The sequence below is a fragment of the Pogona vitticeps genome, chromosome 2 (assembly GCF_051106095.1).
Source record: "Pogona vitticeps strain Pit_001003342236 chromosome 2, PviZW2.1, whole genome shotgun sequence".
Lineage (NCBI taxonomy): Eukaryota > Metazoa > Chordata > Lepidosauria > Squamata > Agamidae > Pogona > Pogona vitticeps.
In genome coordinates, this window is record NC_135784.1 from 13060019 (window position 1) to 13077281 (window position 17263).

A 17263-nucleotide genomic window follows, 5' to 3' on the forward strand; every position below is an offset into this window, starting at 1 on the left:
ATCCATCCATATTCAGACAAATCAATGGCCCCGCAATGAATATAAATCACTTTTTAGTGCTTTTATTTGTTTCTCTATAAAACATGTTATACACCCACACACAGGGGGGCCCCCAGGAAAGCCCTCCTCCTGACATCTAGAGACACTAAAATCAGAAAAGCTTCTATTGGTTTTCCTCTACAATTCCTCCAAGTTTGGCCTCTTTCTTCCGCAAATCCTATGGGCCTCAGGATGATGGTGGGGGCAGCTGGATCCAAACCACGCGCCAGGCTTTTTGCCACGCCTGAATACCAAAAACGTGAACTAGCTGACCCCTACTTGGGCTTTCAAGGTGAGTGATATATTTGTTGTTGGTTAGTCATTTAGTCGTGTCCAACTCTTTGTGACCCCATGGACCAGAGCACGCTAGGCCCTTCTGTCTTCCACTGCCTCCCGGAGTTGTGTCAAATTCATGTTGGTGACTTCGATGACACTGTCCATCTCGTCCTCCGTCGTCCCCTTCTCCTCTTGCCTTCACACTTTCCCAACATCAGGGTCTTTTCCAAGGATTTTTCTCTTCTCATGAGAGGGCCAAAGTATTGCAGCCTCAGCTTCAGGACCTGTCCTTCCAGTGAGCACTCAGCGTTGATTCCCATCAGAATGGATAGTTTTGTTCTCTTTGCAGTCCAGGGGACTCTCAAGAGCCTCATCCAGCACCACAATTCAAAGGCATCATTTCTTCGGCGGCCAGCTTTCTTTATGGTCCAGCTCTCACTTCCGTACATCACTACAGGGAAAACGATAGCTTTGACTATGCGGACCTTTGTCGGCAAGGTGATGTCTCTGCTTTTTAAGATATTGTCTAGGTTTGTCATCGCTTACCTCCCAAGAAGCAGGCGTCTTTTAATTTCGGGGCTGCTGTCTCCAACTGCAGTGATCATGGAGCCCAAGAAAGTGAAATCTGTCACTGCCTCCATACCTTCCCCTTCTATTTCCCAGGAGGTGATGGGACCAGTGGCCATGATCTTAGGTTTTTTTATGTTTTCAGACCATTTTTGCACTCTCCTCTTTCACCCTCATTACGAGGTTCTTTAATTCCTCCTCACTTTCTGTCATCAGTGATATATTAGTGGTTTTTACCACTTCCCACACCCCCAGTCAGTTTCCATGGCTGAGCTGGGATTCGAACCCTTGTCTCCAGAGTCCTGGTCTCCAGAGAGGAGACCTTTTCCAGCTCTCTCCCGGCTTGCGGCGCGTCCTCTGCCTGGCAGCGGATGACGACATCGCAGACGGCCTTCTCCATTGGTCGAATATTTTCCCCCGCAGCCAATCCGCACTCTTTCTTCGCATCCGGGAGGTGGGATCCTTAAGAGCTTCTGCCAAGGCGCTCTTCGCTTCGGAGCGAGGCCGGCGATGGCGCTTCGCTTTTGGCTGGCGGTGGCCGGGGAAGCCCTGCTTCTCGGGGCGCCAGGCCTGTCCCTCCCTCCGGGCTCTGAGGGCCCCTCGCCGGCGGCGCTTGGTGAGTCCTTGGATCGCGTTTTTTGTGCTTTTCCTCCCGGGGAACCCTTGGGAACGGGAGACTTTTCGGGGGGGAGGGTTGCCGCCCCTGCCTCGGGCAGCAAAATCTGTTGAGCGGCTTCTGCGAGTCCCTCAGGAGGGGGGGGGAACTTAAGAGCCCCTGGAAAGAATTCGCATCCTTTTCTATTCACACGGGAGGTCTTGGCTCAATCGCTCCCCCTGGCGGGCGAAGGGAATCGGGGTGGGCTTTGCGAATCCGGATCTCTTTGTCGATCCCTTTTCTCTAACTTTCTCGGGTCTCTGGCGAAGTGGACGGACTGGGAGCAAGAGTCGGATTGACCGCGAAGAAAACGGATTAAGAGAAGGTGGAAGGGGCGCTGTTTGGAGTCAGGGCTGGAAACTTTTTTTTTTTTGCCTGCAGCTCCCCAAACACCGGTTGTGTTGGCTGGGGATTCTGGGAGTTGTAGTCTTAAAAGAAGCATATCCTAGAGCTGAAAAGGGCTTTTTTCGATTAATCACACACAAGAGCCTGCACCGATTTCCTCCACCCTTGCCCCCTCCATTTGAAGGGCTCACCTTTTTAACAGTATTTCTCATCTGCTTCTGCCCCCAAAAAACTGTGATGAGAGCACACCAGAGTGTTGTGTGGTGTGTGTGTGTGAGTGCAGGCATGTGAAGAGAGGAACACCTGTCTCCTTTCAAGAAGTTGTGTTAGGGCAAGGATCTCTTTGCGTCGACATTTTCGTGCCCCAGAGCTTTTTATTTTGTTCTCTATATTGCATTTTCGTCTTATGCCTCTGAGAGGTTTTGGCTGGGAAGGTTTTTTCAGTGAATGTCAATCAACTCACCATCTGCCCTCCGTTGTTTTTTCTTTACTTCAGATTCTTTTTCCCGCCTTTTCAAACTGTCGATATCGGGTCGGTGCCGACCGTGGAGTTACGGAGCCAACATATAAATGTGGGCAGCATATAAGTTTAAATAAATAAATAAGTGAGCAATTGGAGTGCAGTTTTCTATCAGTTATTATGTAACTAGTTGGTTAGTCAGTGATAAAGCCAACAGAGAACCAGTTAAGCTCAGTGATGTAACAAATTAACATTTTCCCAGAATACGTATATTTATTTTCATATAAGAACTGTGAATAAAAATTAAACGTTTTGTTTAAAAAATGGGCAGGATATAAATCAAATCAAATAAATAAATAAATAAGTAAATAAATAAATTTTCAATTACCAGAGGCTCTAAGTGAATGTATTGAAAGAGATAAGTGCCAGCTGAGGCAAACTAAGAGATAAAGTGTGGTGTACTGGAGGAGACTGTAGCTCAGTCTGCTCTGTAGGTTCCTGCCAGAACCATTTTATCTCCTCCTTAAGAAGAGGAATATTTATTATTATTAAAAACACACTCAATTTCCTCACTCCAACTTTGCCACCCTGACGTATTTTAGGCTAATTTTCCAATGTGCCCCCCCCCCAAGCAGTTCAAAAAAGGCATCGTTGAACTGGAAAAGTTGCAGAAGAGTGCATTTTTCAAACCCTGCACATGATCCCTTTCAGAGGTTTGGTCAGGGAGGGAGCTACAGTAAATGTCAGCCAACGTTTCCTCTCTACCTCAGACTGTTTTCCCCGCCTAGTGGTGAAGGCTTTTGGGAGTTTTAGTCCAAGAACATCTGGAAACTGAAGACTGGGAACCACTGCAATAAGATGAGGGAAGGAGAAGTGGAAAACATCAGCCAAGCCCTCCCTAAGCACTCATCACAGGAGAGGAAAACTTGTTAAGATGCTCCTCTAACTAGGTTCCCATAGTCTAACCCTAATCAAATAAGCTACTTCCCGAAAGAATAGATTTGGTAAGTACAGGCATAGAACACAGGTGACCTACCTTTTACGTAAAGGTATTTTCTGCACCACTTTTCCAATTCAATGCATCCTGCCTCTCAACCCCCACCCTTTTTATTCTGCCCTGTGCCCAGTCCTGCCCCGTCCCTGATTGCCGCCTTGCCTTCCTCACTTCCTTCCTGACCCCCTTGTCAAGGTGTCTTTTGAGTTTTGAGAATCTGCTGTCTCCTCATGCGTAGGCCCTCCTAATTCTGCCCCCCCCCGTCTTTTTCCAGGTTCATCCTCGCATTCCCTGAGGTATTTTTGCACTGCTGTCTCAGAACCCAGCCAGCAGCTGCCCCATTTCATCACCGTGGGGTATGTGGATGACCAGCCCTTCACTGAGTATGACAGCATCACAAGAAGAAGACAGCCTCGAGCGCCCTGGATGAAGAAGGTGGAGGAGGACGATCCTCGGTATTGGGACAGGAACACCCAGATAGCACAGAACAATGAGCAGGTGTTCAGACGGAACTTGGAGATCCTAAGAAATCGCTACAACCAGAGTGGAGGTGAGTGCAGGGCCGAAGAGGAACCAACGTGTTTTTTTTCAATCCCACACCTCCTCTTGTCCCTTCCAGGGGTGGAAAATGAAGAGAGGTGATTGTGGCGCAGAAGGAAAAAGGGTTGCAGCCCAGGAGAGACCCTCCTCTCACCTCACCCCCACAAATGATCCATCTGATTACCCCTCCATAAGAGAATGAATTGGGGGTCCCCCAGTTCCACCCTCAGGAAACACAGAAAGGAAAATCAGAGGGGTGTGTGTTTGTGTATACACGCACGGATCCATTTCTAATTCTTTGTCTTTTTTTCTCTTTTGGAACACGGTTGGAAAAGCAAAAGGCCCTTGAAGCCTGTGGGTCCATTCTTACCCTCTGTTAGGGGCAGGCAATTAAGGTAACCAGTCCTCTCTGAGGGAATATGCCGAGTACATCACAAATTATGATAGAGAATCCAAAAATCTTGCTTCAAGTTCGGGGGTGGAGTAGGGTAAGACTCCTCGCAGTGTACAGTGGGGTCTCGATTTACGGACTTAATCCGTATTGGAAGGCAGTTCTCAGGTCGAAAAGTTCTTAAGTCGAATCTGCATTTCCCATAGGAATGCATTGAAAACCATTTAATCCGTATCTGCTCTTTTCGTCCATAGAAACTAATGGGAAGCTGCTATTCCGCCTTCTGCCACTAGAGGGGGATTTTTTTTTCCTTTTAACCTAAGATGACTTAGCTTTTAAAAAAAGGGGGGGCAAAGTTCGTAACTCGAATCTAAGTTCGTAAGTCGAGTCCATATATTCCTATGAGAGCGGTTTGTAAGTCGAAACGTTCGTATGTCGAGCCGTTCGTAAGTCGAGACCCCACTGTATATTTTTTGGTGGAGGCTGGTGATCTAACGCAGTGGTTCTTAACCTTTGTTACTCAGGTGTTTTTGAACTGCAACTCCCAGAAACCCCAGCCAGCACAGCTGATGGTGAAGGCTTCTGGGAGTTGCAGTCCAAAAACATCTAACAAAGGTTAAGAACCACTGATCTAACACAGGCCTGTGGTGCAGAGATTAAACTGCAGTATTACAGCTAGGACTGTGCTCACAACCCGAATTTGCTCCCAGGCACACGGCTGATTCATTCTTCCATCCTTCCGAGGTCAGTAAACGGAGTATCCAGCTCAGGGTGCGGGCAATGTGTAGCCTGCTCAATTGAACTGTAGCCCGCACAGAGAGTGTCGTAACAGCTTGTTGTGTTTTGGATGTAAGAGTTATGCTTTTCAGCAAAGGTTCCAGCAGAAAGAAGCACAACAAGCAAAAGCAAGTCTTCTTCAGAGGCACTTTACTTTAAACAAAATAAAGAAAATATCAGCAGCAGACGTGCACTCCTACACACCCATTCTAACCCAATCTAACCCACACCAACTGTTCTGGCGTTTCTCCTTATATACAGGCCTATTTACATTATCTCTGATGAGCTGCAGCTGTAGTGAGCTGCAGCTGGTCTCTAGGAAAGCTTCCAGAAGCTCAGGGAACAAATGCATGGTTTGACCAGACCACGACACAGCTATGGGGCAGTACATAAACAGTGCACTTTGCTTTGATGTCATTGAGGTGTGCGAATTCGCTCCAGGTTTTTAGTCCACATGTTAAAGCAATATCCGAGTTGCTGAGCCTAGTTTAGGGATAACTTTCAACATCTTGGATGTGTCGTATTAAAGTTCAGACTAAAATCAGAGTGGATCTGCCATTTCTGCAACACCAGAGTCTTCAACCTCTACTAATGTGTTTGAGTAGAGAAAACAAATGTGGGACTGACTCCCTCACACGCATCTCGGCCCACCGACGTATGTAAGTGCCTGGGCTCAAGACGCTGGCCCTGGCCTCCTGCCTGCTTCATGCCGACACGGTATGTCTCCTTCGGCCAGGCTGTCCCGGCCTGTGTCCTGCTTCCTCCCATTCCACCGGCCACAGTGGGGGATCTACTGGATCCAGGCTACTGGCAATGCTTCTGGCTGGGTCTGACCTGAATAGCCGATTAGCCCCTCCCAGCTCTTGGACCTTTCAAAGGCATCCACACGGGATCGCCCACAGACAAGCAGGCAAATCCATCTTCCTCCATCTTCACTTCCATATCCCCTGAGTGCCTGGAAAGGTGAGGATTGTCCCGTTTCTTTTTGATTTCTTGGATGCAGTTTCCATTAGTATGGACTGCTTTTAAGGAGCAGGGTAGTTAAATCCCAAGACTGATCCCATTGTGACGTGCTGTTTGATGTTTCCAACAGCAAAGTCTCGTGGGAAACTGCTTCATTTTACCGTTCCTTTACATTTCAATGGAAATGGAGTCTAACATGAACCTCAAGTCTTCTTAAGCATCCTCTTAGATATCAGAATATGTTCCACCGGTTTATATCTCCATAATGTAAATTTTGATTCAGACTGTTAGTCTGTGGGAGGTTCTGATAGCTAGGAGATTTTCTTAGGGTGCAATCATATTAACAAAAAAAGGTGGGAAATGCTATGGATTTGGTATAGGCTGATTTTCATTTTTTTCCCATTGACTACATGTCACTCTGTAGCCACTCTACCGTGCTAGTTCCCTTCCTGTCCTGGGATGGTTAAGCCCAGCAAGTAGTCAGATGCGCCGAAGGCTGTGGATGTTGACTGGAACTGTATCACTCTAGTACACAACAGTCAACTCCGACTCAGCAGTGTTTGCGGGGAGTCCAAAAAAAAAAATCCACAAGGCTAGGCACTTAGAATACATGCCAGCTTTGTAAGGTAGCTGCCACCACACCGACACAATGACTACACTTCCCAGTAGCTGGTTGAGACAAGACATAGTTCTTTGTCGCAGCAAAGAGCCGCCGCTTTCTTTCCCCAAGGATTCCCTCCAAACTTGAGGTAACCCCACAATATTATCAGTTTTTGGAGAGAAGAAGGAGTCTAAACAGCTTCCTTTCTCCTCCTGAGCCCCGCTTCGTGGTGGAAAATCTCTCTGTTTCTGCAAAGGTAAATCTGTCAGGAATTTTGTGTTCCTGAGATGGCCCTGCGCCAATTCAGTCTTCCAGGTCAACAGCAAAAAAAAACCTCGCAGAGATGGTAGATTTCTCCATTAGCAATGAATTCACAAAAATGTACAGCAAAGTTCTGTACATCAGTCAGCAGACTTAACAATATACATAACAGTAAACTAAACGGACATTATTTTGTGCAGCAGCTCTTCATATAAAGCTCCTTATTTCACTCTGATGTGCAGTCCCTACGTAGCATCAATCAACCAACCACTGGCATGACCTGACATGTTCACCCAGACATTACTTCCTACTCAATCCACATTTTAAGTATTGCATCAGCTATACGTGCTGACCTTATAGCTGTACACCTGTTATAAAAATGGATTCCTACCATGTTTCCCTAAAAATAATAAATTTTGTTCCAAAACAACGCATTAGGGCTTATTTTCAGGGGATGTTTTATTTATTTTTTCATGTACAACAGTCTACATGTATTTAAATACAGTAATGTCATCTTCTGGTTGCTGCACAATGCTGGAGGTTGGGGGTTCACTTAACTGGGGCTTATTTTGATGGGTAGATGGAAAGACTGAAAAGTAAACTTCAGATGCGAGCACAAGGGGGAATCTAGCCCATCTAGGAGAAGGAAAACTCTTGATTCCAAACCTCCACTGCCTTGTGGCTATATCCACTGATGGAAAAGCCTTCAGGAGTTAATCTCGAGGCAAAATCCAGAGCCGGTGTCCCGGAGGCAGTTCGTGTTGTTTTGGCAACTCCTGCGAAGTTGCTAGAATCAGTTGTATTGGCTCTTGCCTGTCCATTGGATTGTTTCAGCAATGTGGAGAGGGGGGATTTGCTGCCTGGGTAACAGACTATCCTCCATATTATTTTACCCAGGCTTTGTGCTCTGGAGAGGACACTCCAGCTTTGCATACAGCGTCGAAGTCCTCCCTACAGAGCACGTTACCATAGTCTCTCAAGACTGAAGGATGCCTATGAGGGCTTATATCACGAGCATCGTGAAAAATCATATTAGGGCTTATTTTCAGTTTCGGTCTTTTCGGAGGAACATGGTAATAGAACACTCTGGTTCATACACTCTGATTCATGTACAGTGGTGCCTCGCACAGCGAGGTTAATCCATTCCGGATTAACCCTCGCTGTGTGAAAACATCGAACGGGGCAGAAAAGCCCATTGGAACGCATTAAACAGTGTTTAATGCGTTCCAATCGGCTGCTGTACTCACCGCTCAGCGATGTTTCTCCGATGGCTGGCAGCCATTTTCACACCCTCCCCTCGCTTAACGAGGGTGTGAAAACGCTGCGCGCGGCCATTTTGCGGCTTCTGGCAGCCATTTTGAAGCCGCCGAACAGCTGATCGGCAGGTCGCAAAGCGAAGGTTGGTAAGCGAACCGCTTACCGACCTTCGCTCTGCGATTTTTTCCCTATTGAGGCATCGGTATGCGATCGCATTTGCAATCGCAAAACCGGCCTCATAGAGCGAATTCATCGCTCTACAGTGCACTCGTTGTGCGAGGCACCACTGTACTAAGAGTAAATTCTACTTTACGGGCCACAATATCCTGACAAGATCCATCTCCTTGTACCCATTCTATAGGGCTTGATGTAAGGCTCTCCCTCTCTCTCCCCTTGATGCTTTGCCTCTCCTCTCATGTGTGGGCCCCTTCCAGGGTTTCACATTTTGCAGTATATGTACGGCTGTGAGCTGAGGAAGGATGGGAGCAAAAGAGGGCATTTCCAGCATGCCTACAACGGGAGAGACTTCCTCAGATTTGACATAGAGACCCTCACTTGGATGGCAGTTGATCCCACAGCCCAGATCACCCAGAGGAAGTGGGAAGCAGAACCTGCCGTTGCCCAGAGAAAGAAGGCCTATCTGGAAGAGGAGTGCATTGCGTGGCTGCGGAGGTACCTGGACTATGGAAAGGAGACACTGCTCAGGACAGGTGAGGCGGTTGGGGGGACAAGGGGAACTGGGACGGCATCTTCTGGGAAATGGGCAGTTTGCTATACAATCCTTCCTTTCTCCCTTGCTTCCCCCAAACAGCCTCTCTGCCTCTGCTTATTATTTACCAAAAAGGAGGCAAGACGGTTCAATCAGATTCTGGTTTATCCCTCATTTTGGATTCCAGTTGGGGTGGTGAAGTGTTGTCTGGGCTACTTTTATACCACCCAGAGACTGTCTGTTCACAGAGGGGTGGTAGAAAAAAAAGAAAGAAACATATTTTTTTCTGGCAACAACACAACATAAAACTCACTGTGAACCAGCCCAGCCTTCTTCTATAGCCATCCAGACCTTTCTGGATCACCAGCTGAGGCTATCCTTGTTCTGGAATGATTAGGATCACACAATTTCATTCATTCATTCATCCATTTTGTTAAATTTTTTAATTTATTTATTGTATTTATACCCCGCCTATCTAGTCATTTCGACCACTCTAGGCGGCTTACAACATAAAGGATAACAAGTTCAAGAAAAATGTATAACAATTAATTAATTAAATGATTCTGCAAGATGGGAAAAATAAAAAAATAAATCAAATAAAGAGAAAAAAAGGAGAGAGGACAGGAATTAACTGGAAGGGAAGGCCTGCCTATACATCCACATTTTTCGTTGGTTCTTAAAAGTACCCAGCGAGGGTGCAGTGCGAATCTCCGGAGGTAGTTTATTCCAGAGACGAGGAGCCACCACCGAGAAGGCCCGGTTTCTAGTTCTTTCCTTCCGGGCCTCCCTCGGCGTCAGGCTCCTCAGCTTCACCTCCTGGCTCGCGCGGGTGTCACGGGTAGAACTAGTTGGGAGTAAGCATTCAGCCAAGTATCCATCCATCCATCCATTTATTTTTATACCACCCATCTGGCTGCCAAGACCACTCTGGGGGGTGGGGTTTAGAAAACAGGATAAAACAACAGAGTTAATGGTTGTTGTGGGTTTTCCGGGCTCTTTGGCCGTGTTCTGAAGGTTGTTCTTCCTAATGTTTCGCCAGTCTCTGTGACGAGCATCTTCAGAGGACAACCATTAGAGCCCGGCCGTGAAAGCCTTCGCGAAAATAACACAGTTAACTTCTCTGAATTCCTATTACTGGAAACAAACTCCAGTTTAACCTGTGTGTGGCACACATTCCTGTTCCTTCAGCCCTCAAAAACATTGAAAATATCCAGTAACTCTCATGGCCAGAATTTCCGAAACCCCTGCTCTAAATAAATCATAAGCAATTTTTATTTGAGAATTTAGATGTCTCTGATTTAACAAACAAGATTTTGAAAAGCACATTTCTACTCTGTTAAGAGTGTCTGATAATTTAATTGTAACTGGCTTTGAACTGATTGATAGGGAGATAACGAGATTTCTCATGGCCTTGCTGGGTGAATGCTTTGATCTAAATAGGCTTGCTTGTATGGGCCGTGTAGTTCCCAGTCCTGAAATCACGTGATCTTTGTGTGTGGATGCAAGGATCATTCTGCATCTCAGGCTGCTCTTTCAAGTGATGCAGTTCAGCCCAGGATAACTTCACTGTCCAGTTCCCCCCTGAGGGAGGTTTGAGTGCCTACATTGGCGCTCATTTTGCTATTTTTGCAGAGGCGCCTTTGGGAAAGGTGACCCGCATGTTCGTCTCCAAAGGGAGGGAGATGCTGGTCTGCCAGGCCCACGGCTTCTACCCCAAGGAGATCGAAGCCACCTGGAGGAAGGGTGGAGAGATCATGGAGCAGGACACCTTCCGGAGGAGCGTCGCTCCCAACGCCGATGGGACCTACCACGCCTGGCTCAGCATCGAGATCAACCCCGAAGACAGAGAGCTCTACCAATGCCACATCGATCACGCTGGCCTGACTGAGCCTCTCGTCTTGGCCTGGGAAGCGCCTGGTGGTGAGCAGCTGCAGGGGAAGGAAGGCCGTGGGGTCGGAGAGGAAATTTCACATGAGATGGGCCTTAAAAAAAAGGAGCACCATCCTGGGCAAAAACTCTTCTGTAGGAGGAGGTCAGATCTATTCAGGGAGGTTGGAGCCATCCGTGGCTCTTAGGGTGCTTCTGTCTCTTATTACCTCGTGTCAGACAGTATGCATCTGACTGTGACAGGTTTTGCACGCTGTTGTGAAAGCCGGCAGTGGGTTGGTGGGGTTTTGGAGGGACAGCCTTGCTTTGGATCTGGCCCAGGGCAGGGAGGGATGCAGTTCCATTGGCAGAGCCTCTTTTCCCCCCACATCTGAGAGGTCCCTGGTTCAGTCTCGGCACCTACCTCTGAAACTCTCAGGACCTCATGGTGGGGCCTGGGAGAACCTGCTGCTTCTCGGAACAGCCATGAGTTTGCCTCTTTTTGTTTTAGATAATGTGAGACACATCGTGGGAATCGTCTTTGGAGTCCTGGCTGCTCTCCTCCTGATGTCTGCTGGGATTATCTTCTTTCTCAGTGAGTAAACCCTGAACACATCTCGTGAGTCATCTCTGTTGTTCTGTGAAAGATGCTCATGAAGATCTTGCACCTGAAGATCAAACACGTGGATGCTGTTGCTTGAGTACTCTCGGTGTGATCCCATCATGGCATCCTCATTTGTTGACCTTGAATTGGGCATCCACAGTGTAATTTTCCACCCTGAACTCATCATCCTAGCCTTTTCATGTTTTAGAAACCATTTCTGGGGCTTAAATTCTTTTTGTTCTTTGAGGAAGAAGTAATGACATATCCGGATTCCCAAATCTAAATTCTCCATGACTGAAAAGGTAGCTGAGCATCATTTCATCTGGTCGTACTCCTCTTGCTCAAATCATCATCTATACAGAAACATATTTTTAGGAAATGGGCTTGTAGTGCCATGTGGATTGTAATAGCTGAGTGGTTTAGGTACCTATCTGCGGAACCAGAGGTAGGGAGTTCAAATCCCCAACTGTGCTTCCTTTCAGGAACAGCCAGACTGGGGTGCCTTGGGCAAGCTGCACAGTCCCAGGTCAACCCCTGGAAGAAGGGAATGGGAAACCCTTTCTGGATACTCTCTACCTAGAAAACACTAGAAAGGGTCACTATATATGAGTCAGAAATTACTTGGTGGTATTTGATTATAATTATTATAATTCCCCTAATTTAAAGGGGGTTGTCTCTCCCCTTTGAAGACTAGCCTTTGATGTTTGAGCCTCTCAGCTTGTCTCCCATCGTTCGAAGAAACTTTAACTGGATCATCCCAAATCCTACATGTAGGAAATCTGTTTATAATTTTGTTTTTGATGTTTTCAGTTTCATTGAATTACCACAGGGATAGATCCATGAGACCAGGTGATGAGTGAAATGTACTTCCGTGCTCCAGAGGAAAGCACCAGGAGGGATGGGGTTACATGGAAGACCCGTGGATGCAAAGTTTGACACCTGGACAGCTGTCCTAGCCCGGGAAATTTTGGGGTCTTCTTTCCCTGGAGATGTTTATGTAGAGCAGAGATCAGAAGAGCACCTGAGGTGGAGGTTTAGAAGACCCCTCTTACTACACCTGTCGTACAGGATATTCTCTGGGGACCCCCTTCTGATATTCTGACTTTCTCTCTCTCTCTCTCTCTGCAGGGCGCAAGCAACAGGGAGGACCCTTGTAAAGCAGCATTAACTGAGTCCTCCATCACTGGAACCTTATTTCAGTCAAGTCCAGAAGCAGTTCTTCCCAAGACACTTCCTCACTCTCATGAGCACCTCTTTCCCCGGCTGGAAACATTTTATGCACTGTCCGATGTGGGAGAGGCCTGCTCGGCAGGAAGGAAACCAACCAAGAAGAAAGGGAACAGGGAAAGGGGTCCTTTAAATGGACTTCAGTGCATTCAACTGCCTGGCTGGATAGCTCAGCAAGTTAGCTATCCAACTTCGGAGGTTGGGGGTTTGGTTCTAATCCGTTCCGTCCGAAGAAAAAAAATTACCAAAAAAAAAAAAAATTAAAAGAACACAGCAAGCTCAGTCAGAAGGTGCTCTGTTGCTGAGGTTTAAGAAGAAGAAAAGCCTCCATAAACAAAAAGTAAAACCACCTCCGTTGCTGAGGTTTAAGAAGAAGAAGAAACCTCCATAAACAAACACTAAAGCCACCTCCATTGCTGCGGTTTAAAAAGAAGAAAAAACCTCCAATAATAAAAGCAAAGCCGCTAACAACAGAGCACAGAAACATACCCACCCCAGCCAAAACCCACCCAAGAATAGTTTTTAAAAGGAGAAAACAGCAGCTTACCTCCCTGCAGACAGATACACACACACACACACACACACACACACACTCCGAAGCATTTAGAAGTGACTTTGAAACTACTTCTGTGTACAGTGGCACCTTGACTTACGAACTTAATCCGTATTGGAATGGTGTTCATAAGTCGAAATGTTACTCGGTCGAAGCACCATTTCTCATAGGAATGCACTGAAAACCAATTAATCTCTTCCGTTCAAAGAAAAAAAATCACCCCAAAAATTAAAAGAACACAGCAAGCCCAGTCGGAAGGCGCTCCGTTGCTGAGGTTTAAGAAGAAGAAAAAACTCCATAAACAAAAAGTAAAGCCACCTCCGTTGCTGAGGTTTAAGAAGAAACCTCTAAAAATAAAAGCAAAGCTGCTAACAACAGAGCACAGAAACATACCTGCCCCAGCCAAAACCCACCCAGAACAGTTTTTTAAAAGGAGAAAACAGCAGCTTACCTCCCCGCAGACACACACACGGTCACTCCAAAGCAGAACTACTTCGAAGAAGCACTACTTTGAAGAAGCAAAACTACTTTGGAAAAGCGCAGAACTACTTTGGAGACACTCACTCTGAAGCACAACTAACTACCACGACACACTCTCTAACTGCCAAAAGTGAAAGAGCTACAGTACAAAGCAGCCTCGTCACCACCTAGTTAGAAATCTGAATTGCCCGCCTTTTTTCCCTTCCTGTTTCTGTTTGTAAGTGCAAGCTTCGTTCACAAGTCGAAGCAAAATGTGACCGGAGCTGTTTGTAAGTCGAAATGTTCGTAAGCAGGGATGTTCCTAAGCCGAAGCACCACTGTACTCTCTACCTGAACAACCCTCAAAAAAGGTTATGGTAATTTAGAAATGACTTGATGGCACATCAGAAAAAATGCTTTCTTAATTTGGACACAGAAACATTGAGAAGAAAGAGGAAAGGAAATGGGTCTCCTTGCCTTCATTTAAAGGGACTTTAATACTTTCTGCTGTTTAATACTGAGTGGGGGAATACAAAATGAAAAAGATTTTCTCGTTGGTGGGGCGCCAGCTTAACAACTTAACAACTAGAGTTCATGGGTTCCCCCACTGAGATGCTAATCCTGTTCAGATGGGCTAGTAATATATGAACTGCTGCTGAGGAAAAGGTTTTAAAGGGAAAATTATCCTTCTGCCTTTTTAAATGTGTGTTAAAAATGGTTCTGAACAGATTTTATTTAATTCCTTTCAGTAATTACTATTTAGATTTTATATATCTCAGAACAGCCATCATTAGATATCTTAAATGTTTTTAAATGGTCTTCAAAACGGTTCTTAAATCTTGACCAATGTTTAATAGTTTTTCAATATATAGTTTTCTACAGAATTTTTAAATTGTTGCTATTGTGTGATTTTAACTGTTGTGAACCGCCTTAGGGAGAAAGGTGGCGTATAAATAAAACAAGAAATGATAAATAAATATTGCACACTACAACCCAGAAATCGAAAGGTCATCTGTGAAGGAACTAGAAAAGAGCCCCAAGTGTGAGGATGTGTTACTGGAAATCAAGGCCAAAATCCTCCATCATTTATCCTGTCCCAGGGCAGGGAGAATCATAGAATATACTTCTAATAGTATTAGCGACCCCTGAGAAATTCATGGGTAGAAGGGATTTAGCTTGAAGATAAGGCACTTTCTTTCTCTTACCCTCATCCTGTTTGCCTACCTGTGCAACTGGGATTTCTGCCACTACCTTGAAATTCAGCAACATGTCTGACAACCGAATTTAAAGCAAACTATTCTTCATTATTAAAAGTAAAATACAAAAATACTTTCTTTTTGTTCCCTAATTTTAAAAGTATATAAAAATTAGTATTTTTGTCGTTTTGGTTTTTTTTCACTGGGAAGGGGAGAAATGTCCATGAGGCCACACGTGGCAGTGGCCGAGGTGTCCTGGCTCTCAGAAAAGCCTCTGTGGGAAAGCAGAGAACAGGGGCACCTCTGTCCTCAGGTCCCCAATGGCAGGACTGGGGAGGACCCCCTTCTTCTCTCTTTCTGCAGCCTGAGGTTTCCCTGGGACACAAGTCTGGAGCCAGAGGAAACACCCGTTCCTTGTGGGGTGTGAAGCTTGTTCCTTGTTCTGGAACCGGGCCAGCCTCTGATGTGCAGGACTGAGGGATCCAATAGGTGTTGCTGTGGGTAGAGATTCAACAGGGGTTGTTTCTGCATTGGTGCATTTCCCTACTTTGCAAAATGTCTGCTTGGCTGATTGGGGAAAAAGGCTTTCTTCTGTTTTGCTGGAGCAAAGGCTGGGTATTTTGTCAGATCTTGTTCTTTGTCTGCGTCTGACAGCTCCTTGTTTTTGGCGGGAAACGACAGGAGCGAGGGTTCTTTAAATACAAGCTCTTTATTAACAAAACTTGGTGGTTTCTCAACAACCACCTCAATGGGATCAACATGTTCAACATTAACAGGAAAATCTGACCATAACAAGGGCAACATTTCTTCGCAACTGTTTTTCTTTAACGGAAGGTCTGTCCAAACCGCTCCTGGTCTGTTGGTTTTCTCCAACAACCACTCCTCACCACACATATCGTCCCGCAACACTAAGACTGTCCATTCCTCTGGTCCGAGTCCTTCTATGATCGGTTTTCCTTCTTCCTTTTTTATCTCCACTTCTTTGCGTTCCCTACTTTTATATCCCAATCCTTCCTTCTGTGGTATCTTAAACACTCTGGTTTCTCCTTCTACCTCCTGCCATTCCTCTTCCAACACTACTTTTCTCATCTCCCCTGATTTTTCTTCCTTCTCTGAGATCAAGAAGACATCTATCTCCCTTCTTGCCCCTCTCTGACTCCTCCCCCTCTTTTCCTGCCTTTAACTCCTTCATCCTTTCTGTAACTTTCACTACCTCTTCCTTAATTGCCTCTCTATCCTTTTCCTCCTCTAGAGACATAGGAGGGGACGGATCACACTCTCTTTCTTATTCTCTCTTATTTTCCGGTTCACAAAGAGTTTTTGGTCCAGATCCCACCTTTGGGTACACTGAGAATCTGAAACACAATCTGAGCAGGAGACAGGTAGAAGCTGCAGCCCTTCCGAAGGAAACAAGAAAAAAATGACTGGCCCTGATCCTTCTGAGCCCAGAAAGAAGAATACCTTTTGAGCAGGGCTAGGAAGATGTTCTGCAAAGTCAGTGATGAAGCAGTTGCCTGGACTGGTCCCTTCAGAAATAGCAAAACTACCCCTGAATTTCTCCAGGTTGCCTGGTGGCTCTTCCTTCTGTTTTAATTCCTCTGTTTCCAAATTTCCCTCCAGAGCAAACAGAAAGCCTTCCCATGAGGAAAACATTTGGGGAACATTCAAGGAAAGAAGGGAGGTCCAAAGTTAAGAGGACAAAGTGGGACTGATCTGTACTGCAAGGGCTGACATGGAAATAGGAGAGGAAGGGCAGTTTGATGCCTTTGAAGTGGTCTAACCCCAAGGATGTTGTTAAATGTTCTCAAGTCAGAACCGACTAACAGCGACCCTACTTGGGCTTTCAAGGTGAGTGATATATTAGAGGAGTGGTTTTTACCACTTCCATACCCCCAGTCGGTTTCCGCGCCTGAGCTAGGATTCGAACCCATGTCTCCAGAGAGCTTTTTCCTTTTCCAGCTCTCTCCCGGCTTGCGGTGCGTCCTCTGCCTGGCAGCGGATGACGACATCGCAGGCGGCCTTCTCCATTGGTCGAATATTTTCCCCCGCAGCCAATCCGCACTCTTTCTTCGCATCCGGGAGGTGGAGACGTTCTTTTCACTTTCAGGTGGGGATCCTTAAGAGCTTTTGCGCCAAGGCGCTCTTCGCTTCGGAGCGAGGCCGGCGATGGCGCTTCGCCTTTGGCTGGCGGTGGCCGGAGAAGCCCTGCTTCTCGGGGCGCCAGGCCTGGCCCTCCCTACGGGCTCTGAGGGCCCCCCGCCGGCGGCGCTTGGTGAGTCCTTGGATCGGGTTTTTTGTGCTTTTCCTCCCGGAGAACCCTTGGGAACGGGAGACTTTTCGGGGGGGGAGGGTCTTTGCCGCCCCTGCCTCGGGCAGCAAAATCTGTTGAGCGGCTTCTGCCTCGGAGGGGGGGAGGACTTAAGAGCCCCTGGAAATGCTGGACAAGGGAGGAGGAGGGAGGGAATTCGCATCCTTTTCTGTTCACACGGCAGCGGGAGGTCTTGGCTCAATAGCTCCCCCTGG

At 46.6% G+C, this 17263-nt stretch overlaps 2 protein-coding genes and 1 long non-coding RNA gene across 4 annotated transcripts in view; 2 read left to right on the forward strand and 1 right to left on the reverse strand.

The window, feature by feature from the left end:
• Positions 1–1322: 1322 nt before the first annotated feature.
• LOC110070923 (major histocompatibility complex class I-related protein 1) lies at positions 1323–14536 on the forward strand. Its single transcript, XM_072987905.2, has 6 exons — positions 1323–1498; positions 3611–3886; positions 8561–8836; positions 10468–10755; positions 11213–11296; positions 12434–14536. The coding sequence occupies exons 1-6, from the start codon at positions 1393–1395 to the stop codon at positions 12460–12462; spliced, it is 1059 nt and encodes a 352-aa protein (XP_072844006.2). The 5' UTR covers positions 1323–1392; the 3' UTR covers positions 12463–14536.
• On the reverse strand, positions 11088–16828 carry LOC144587415 (uncharacterized). The gene is made up of 2 exons (XR_013542566.1): positions 12974–16828; positions 11088–12915 (listed from the first exon to the last, which is right to left on the reverse strand). It is a non-coding gene; the product is annotated as an uncharacterized LOC144587415 (long non-coding RNA).
• The window catches only part of LOC110070514 (uncharacterized), an 83814-nt gene continuing 83379 nt past the window's right edge, over positions 16829–17263 (forward strand). For both annotated transcript variants that reach the window (XM_078387447.1, XM_078387448.1), the window contains exon 1: positions 16829–17012. In XM_078387447.1, the coding sequence (XP_078243573.1) occupies positions 16907–17012 (106 nt within the window). In that variant the 5' untranslated portion in view covers positions 16829–16906. The remainder of the gene's footprint in view (positions 17013–17263) is intronic.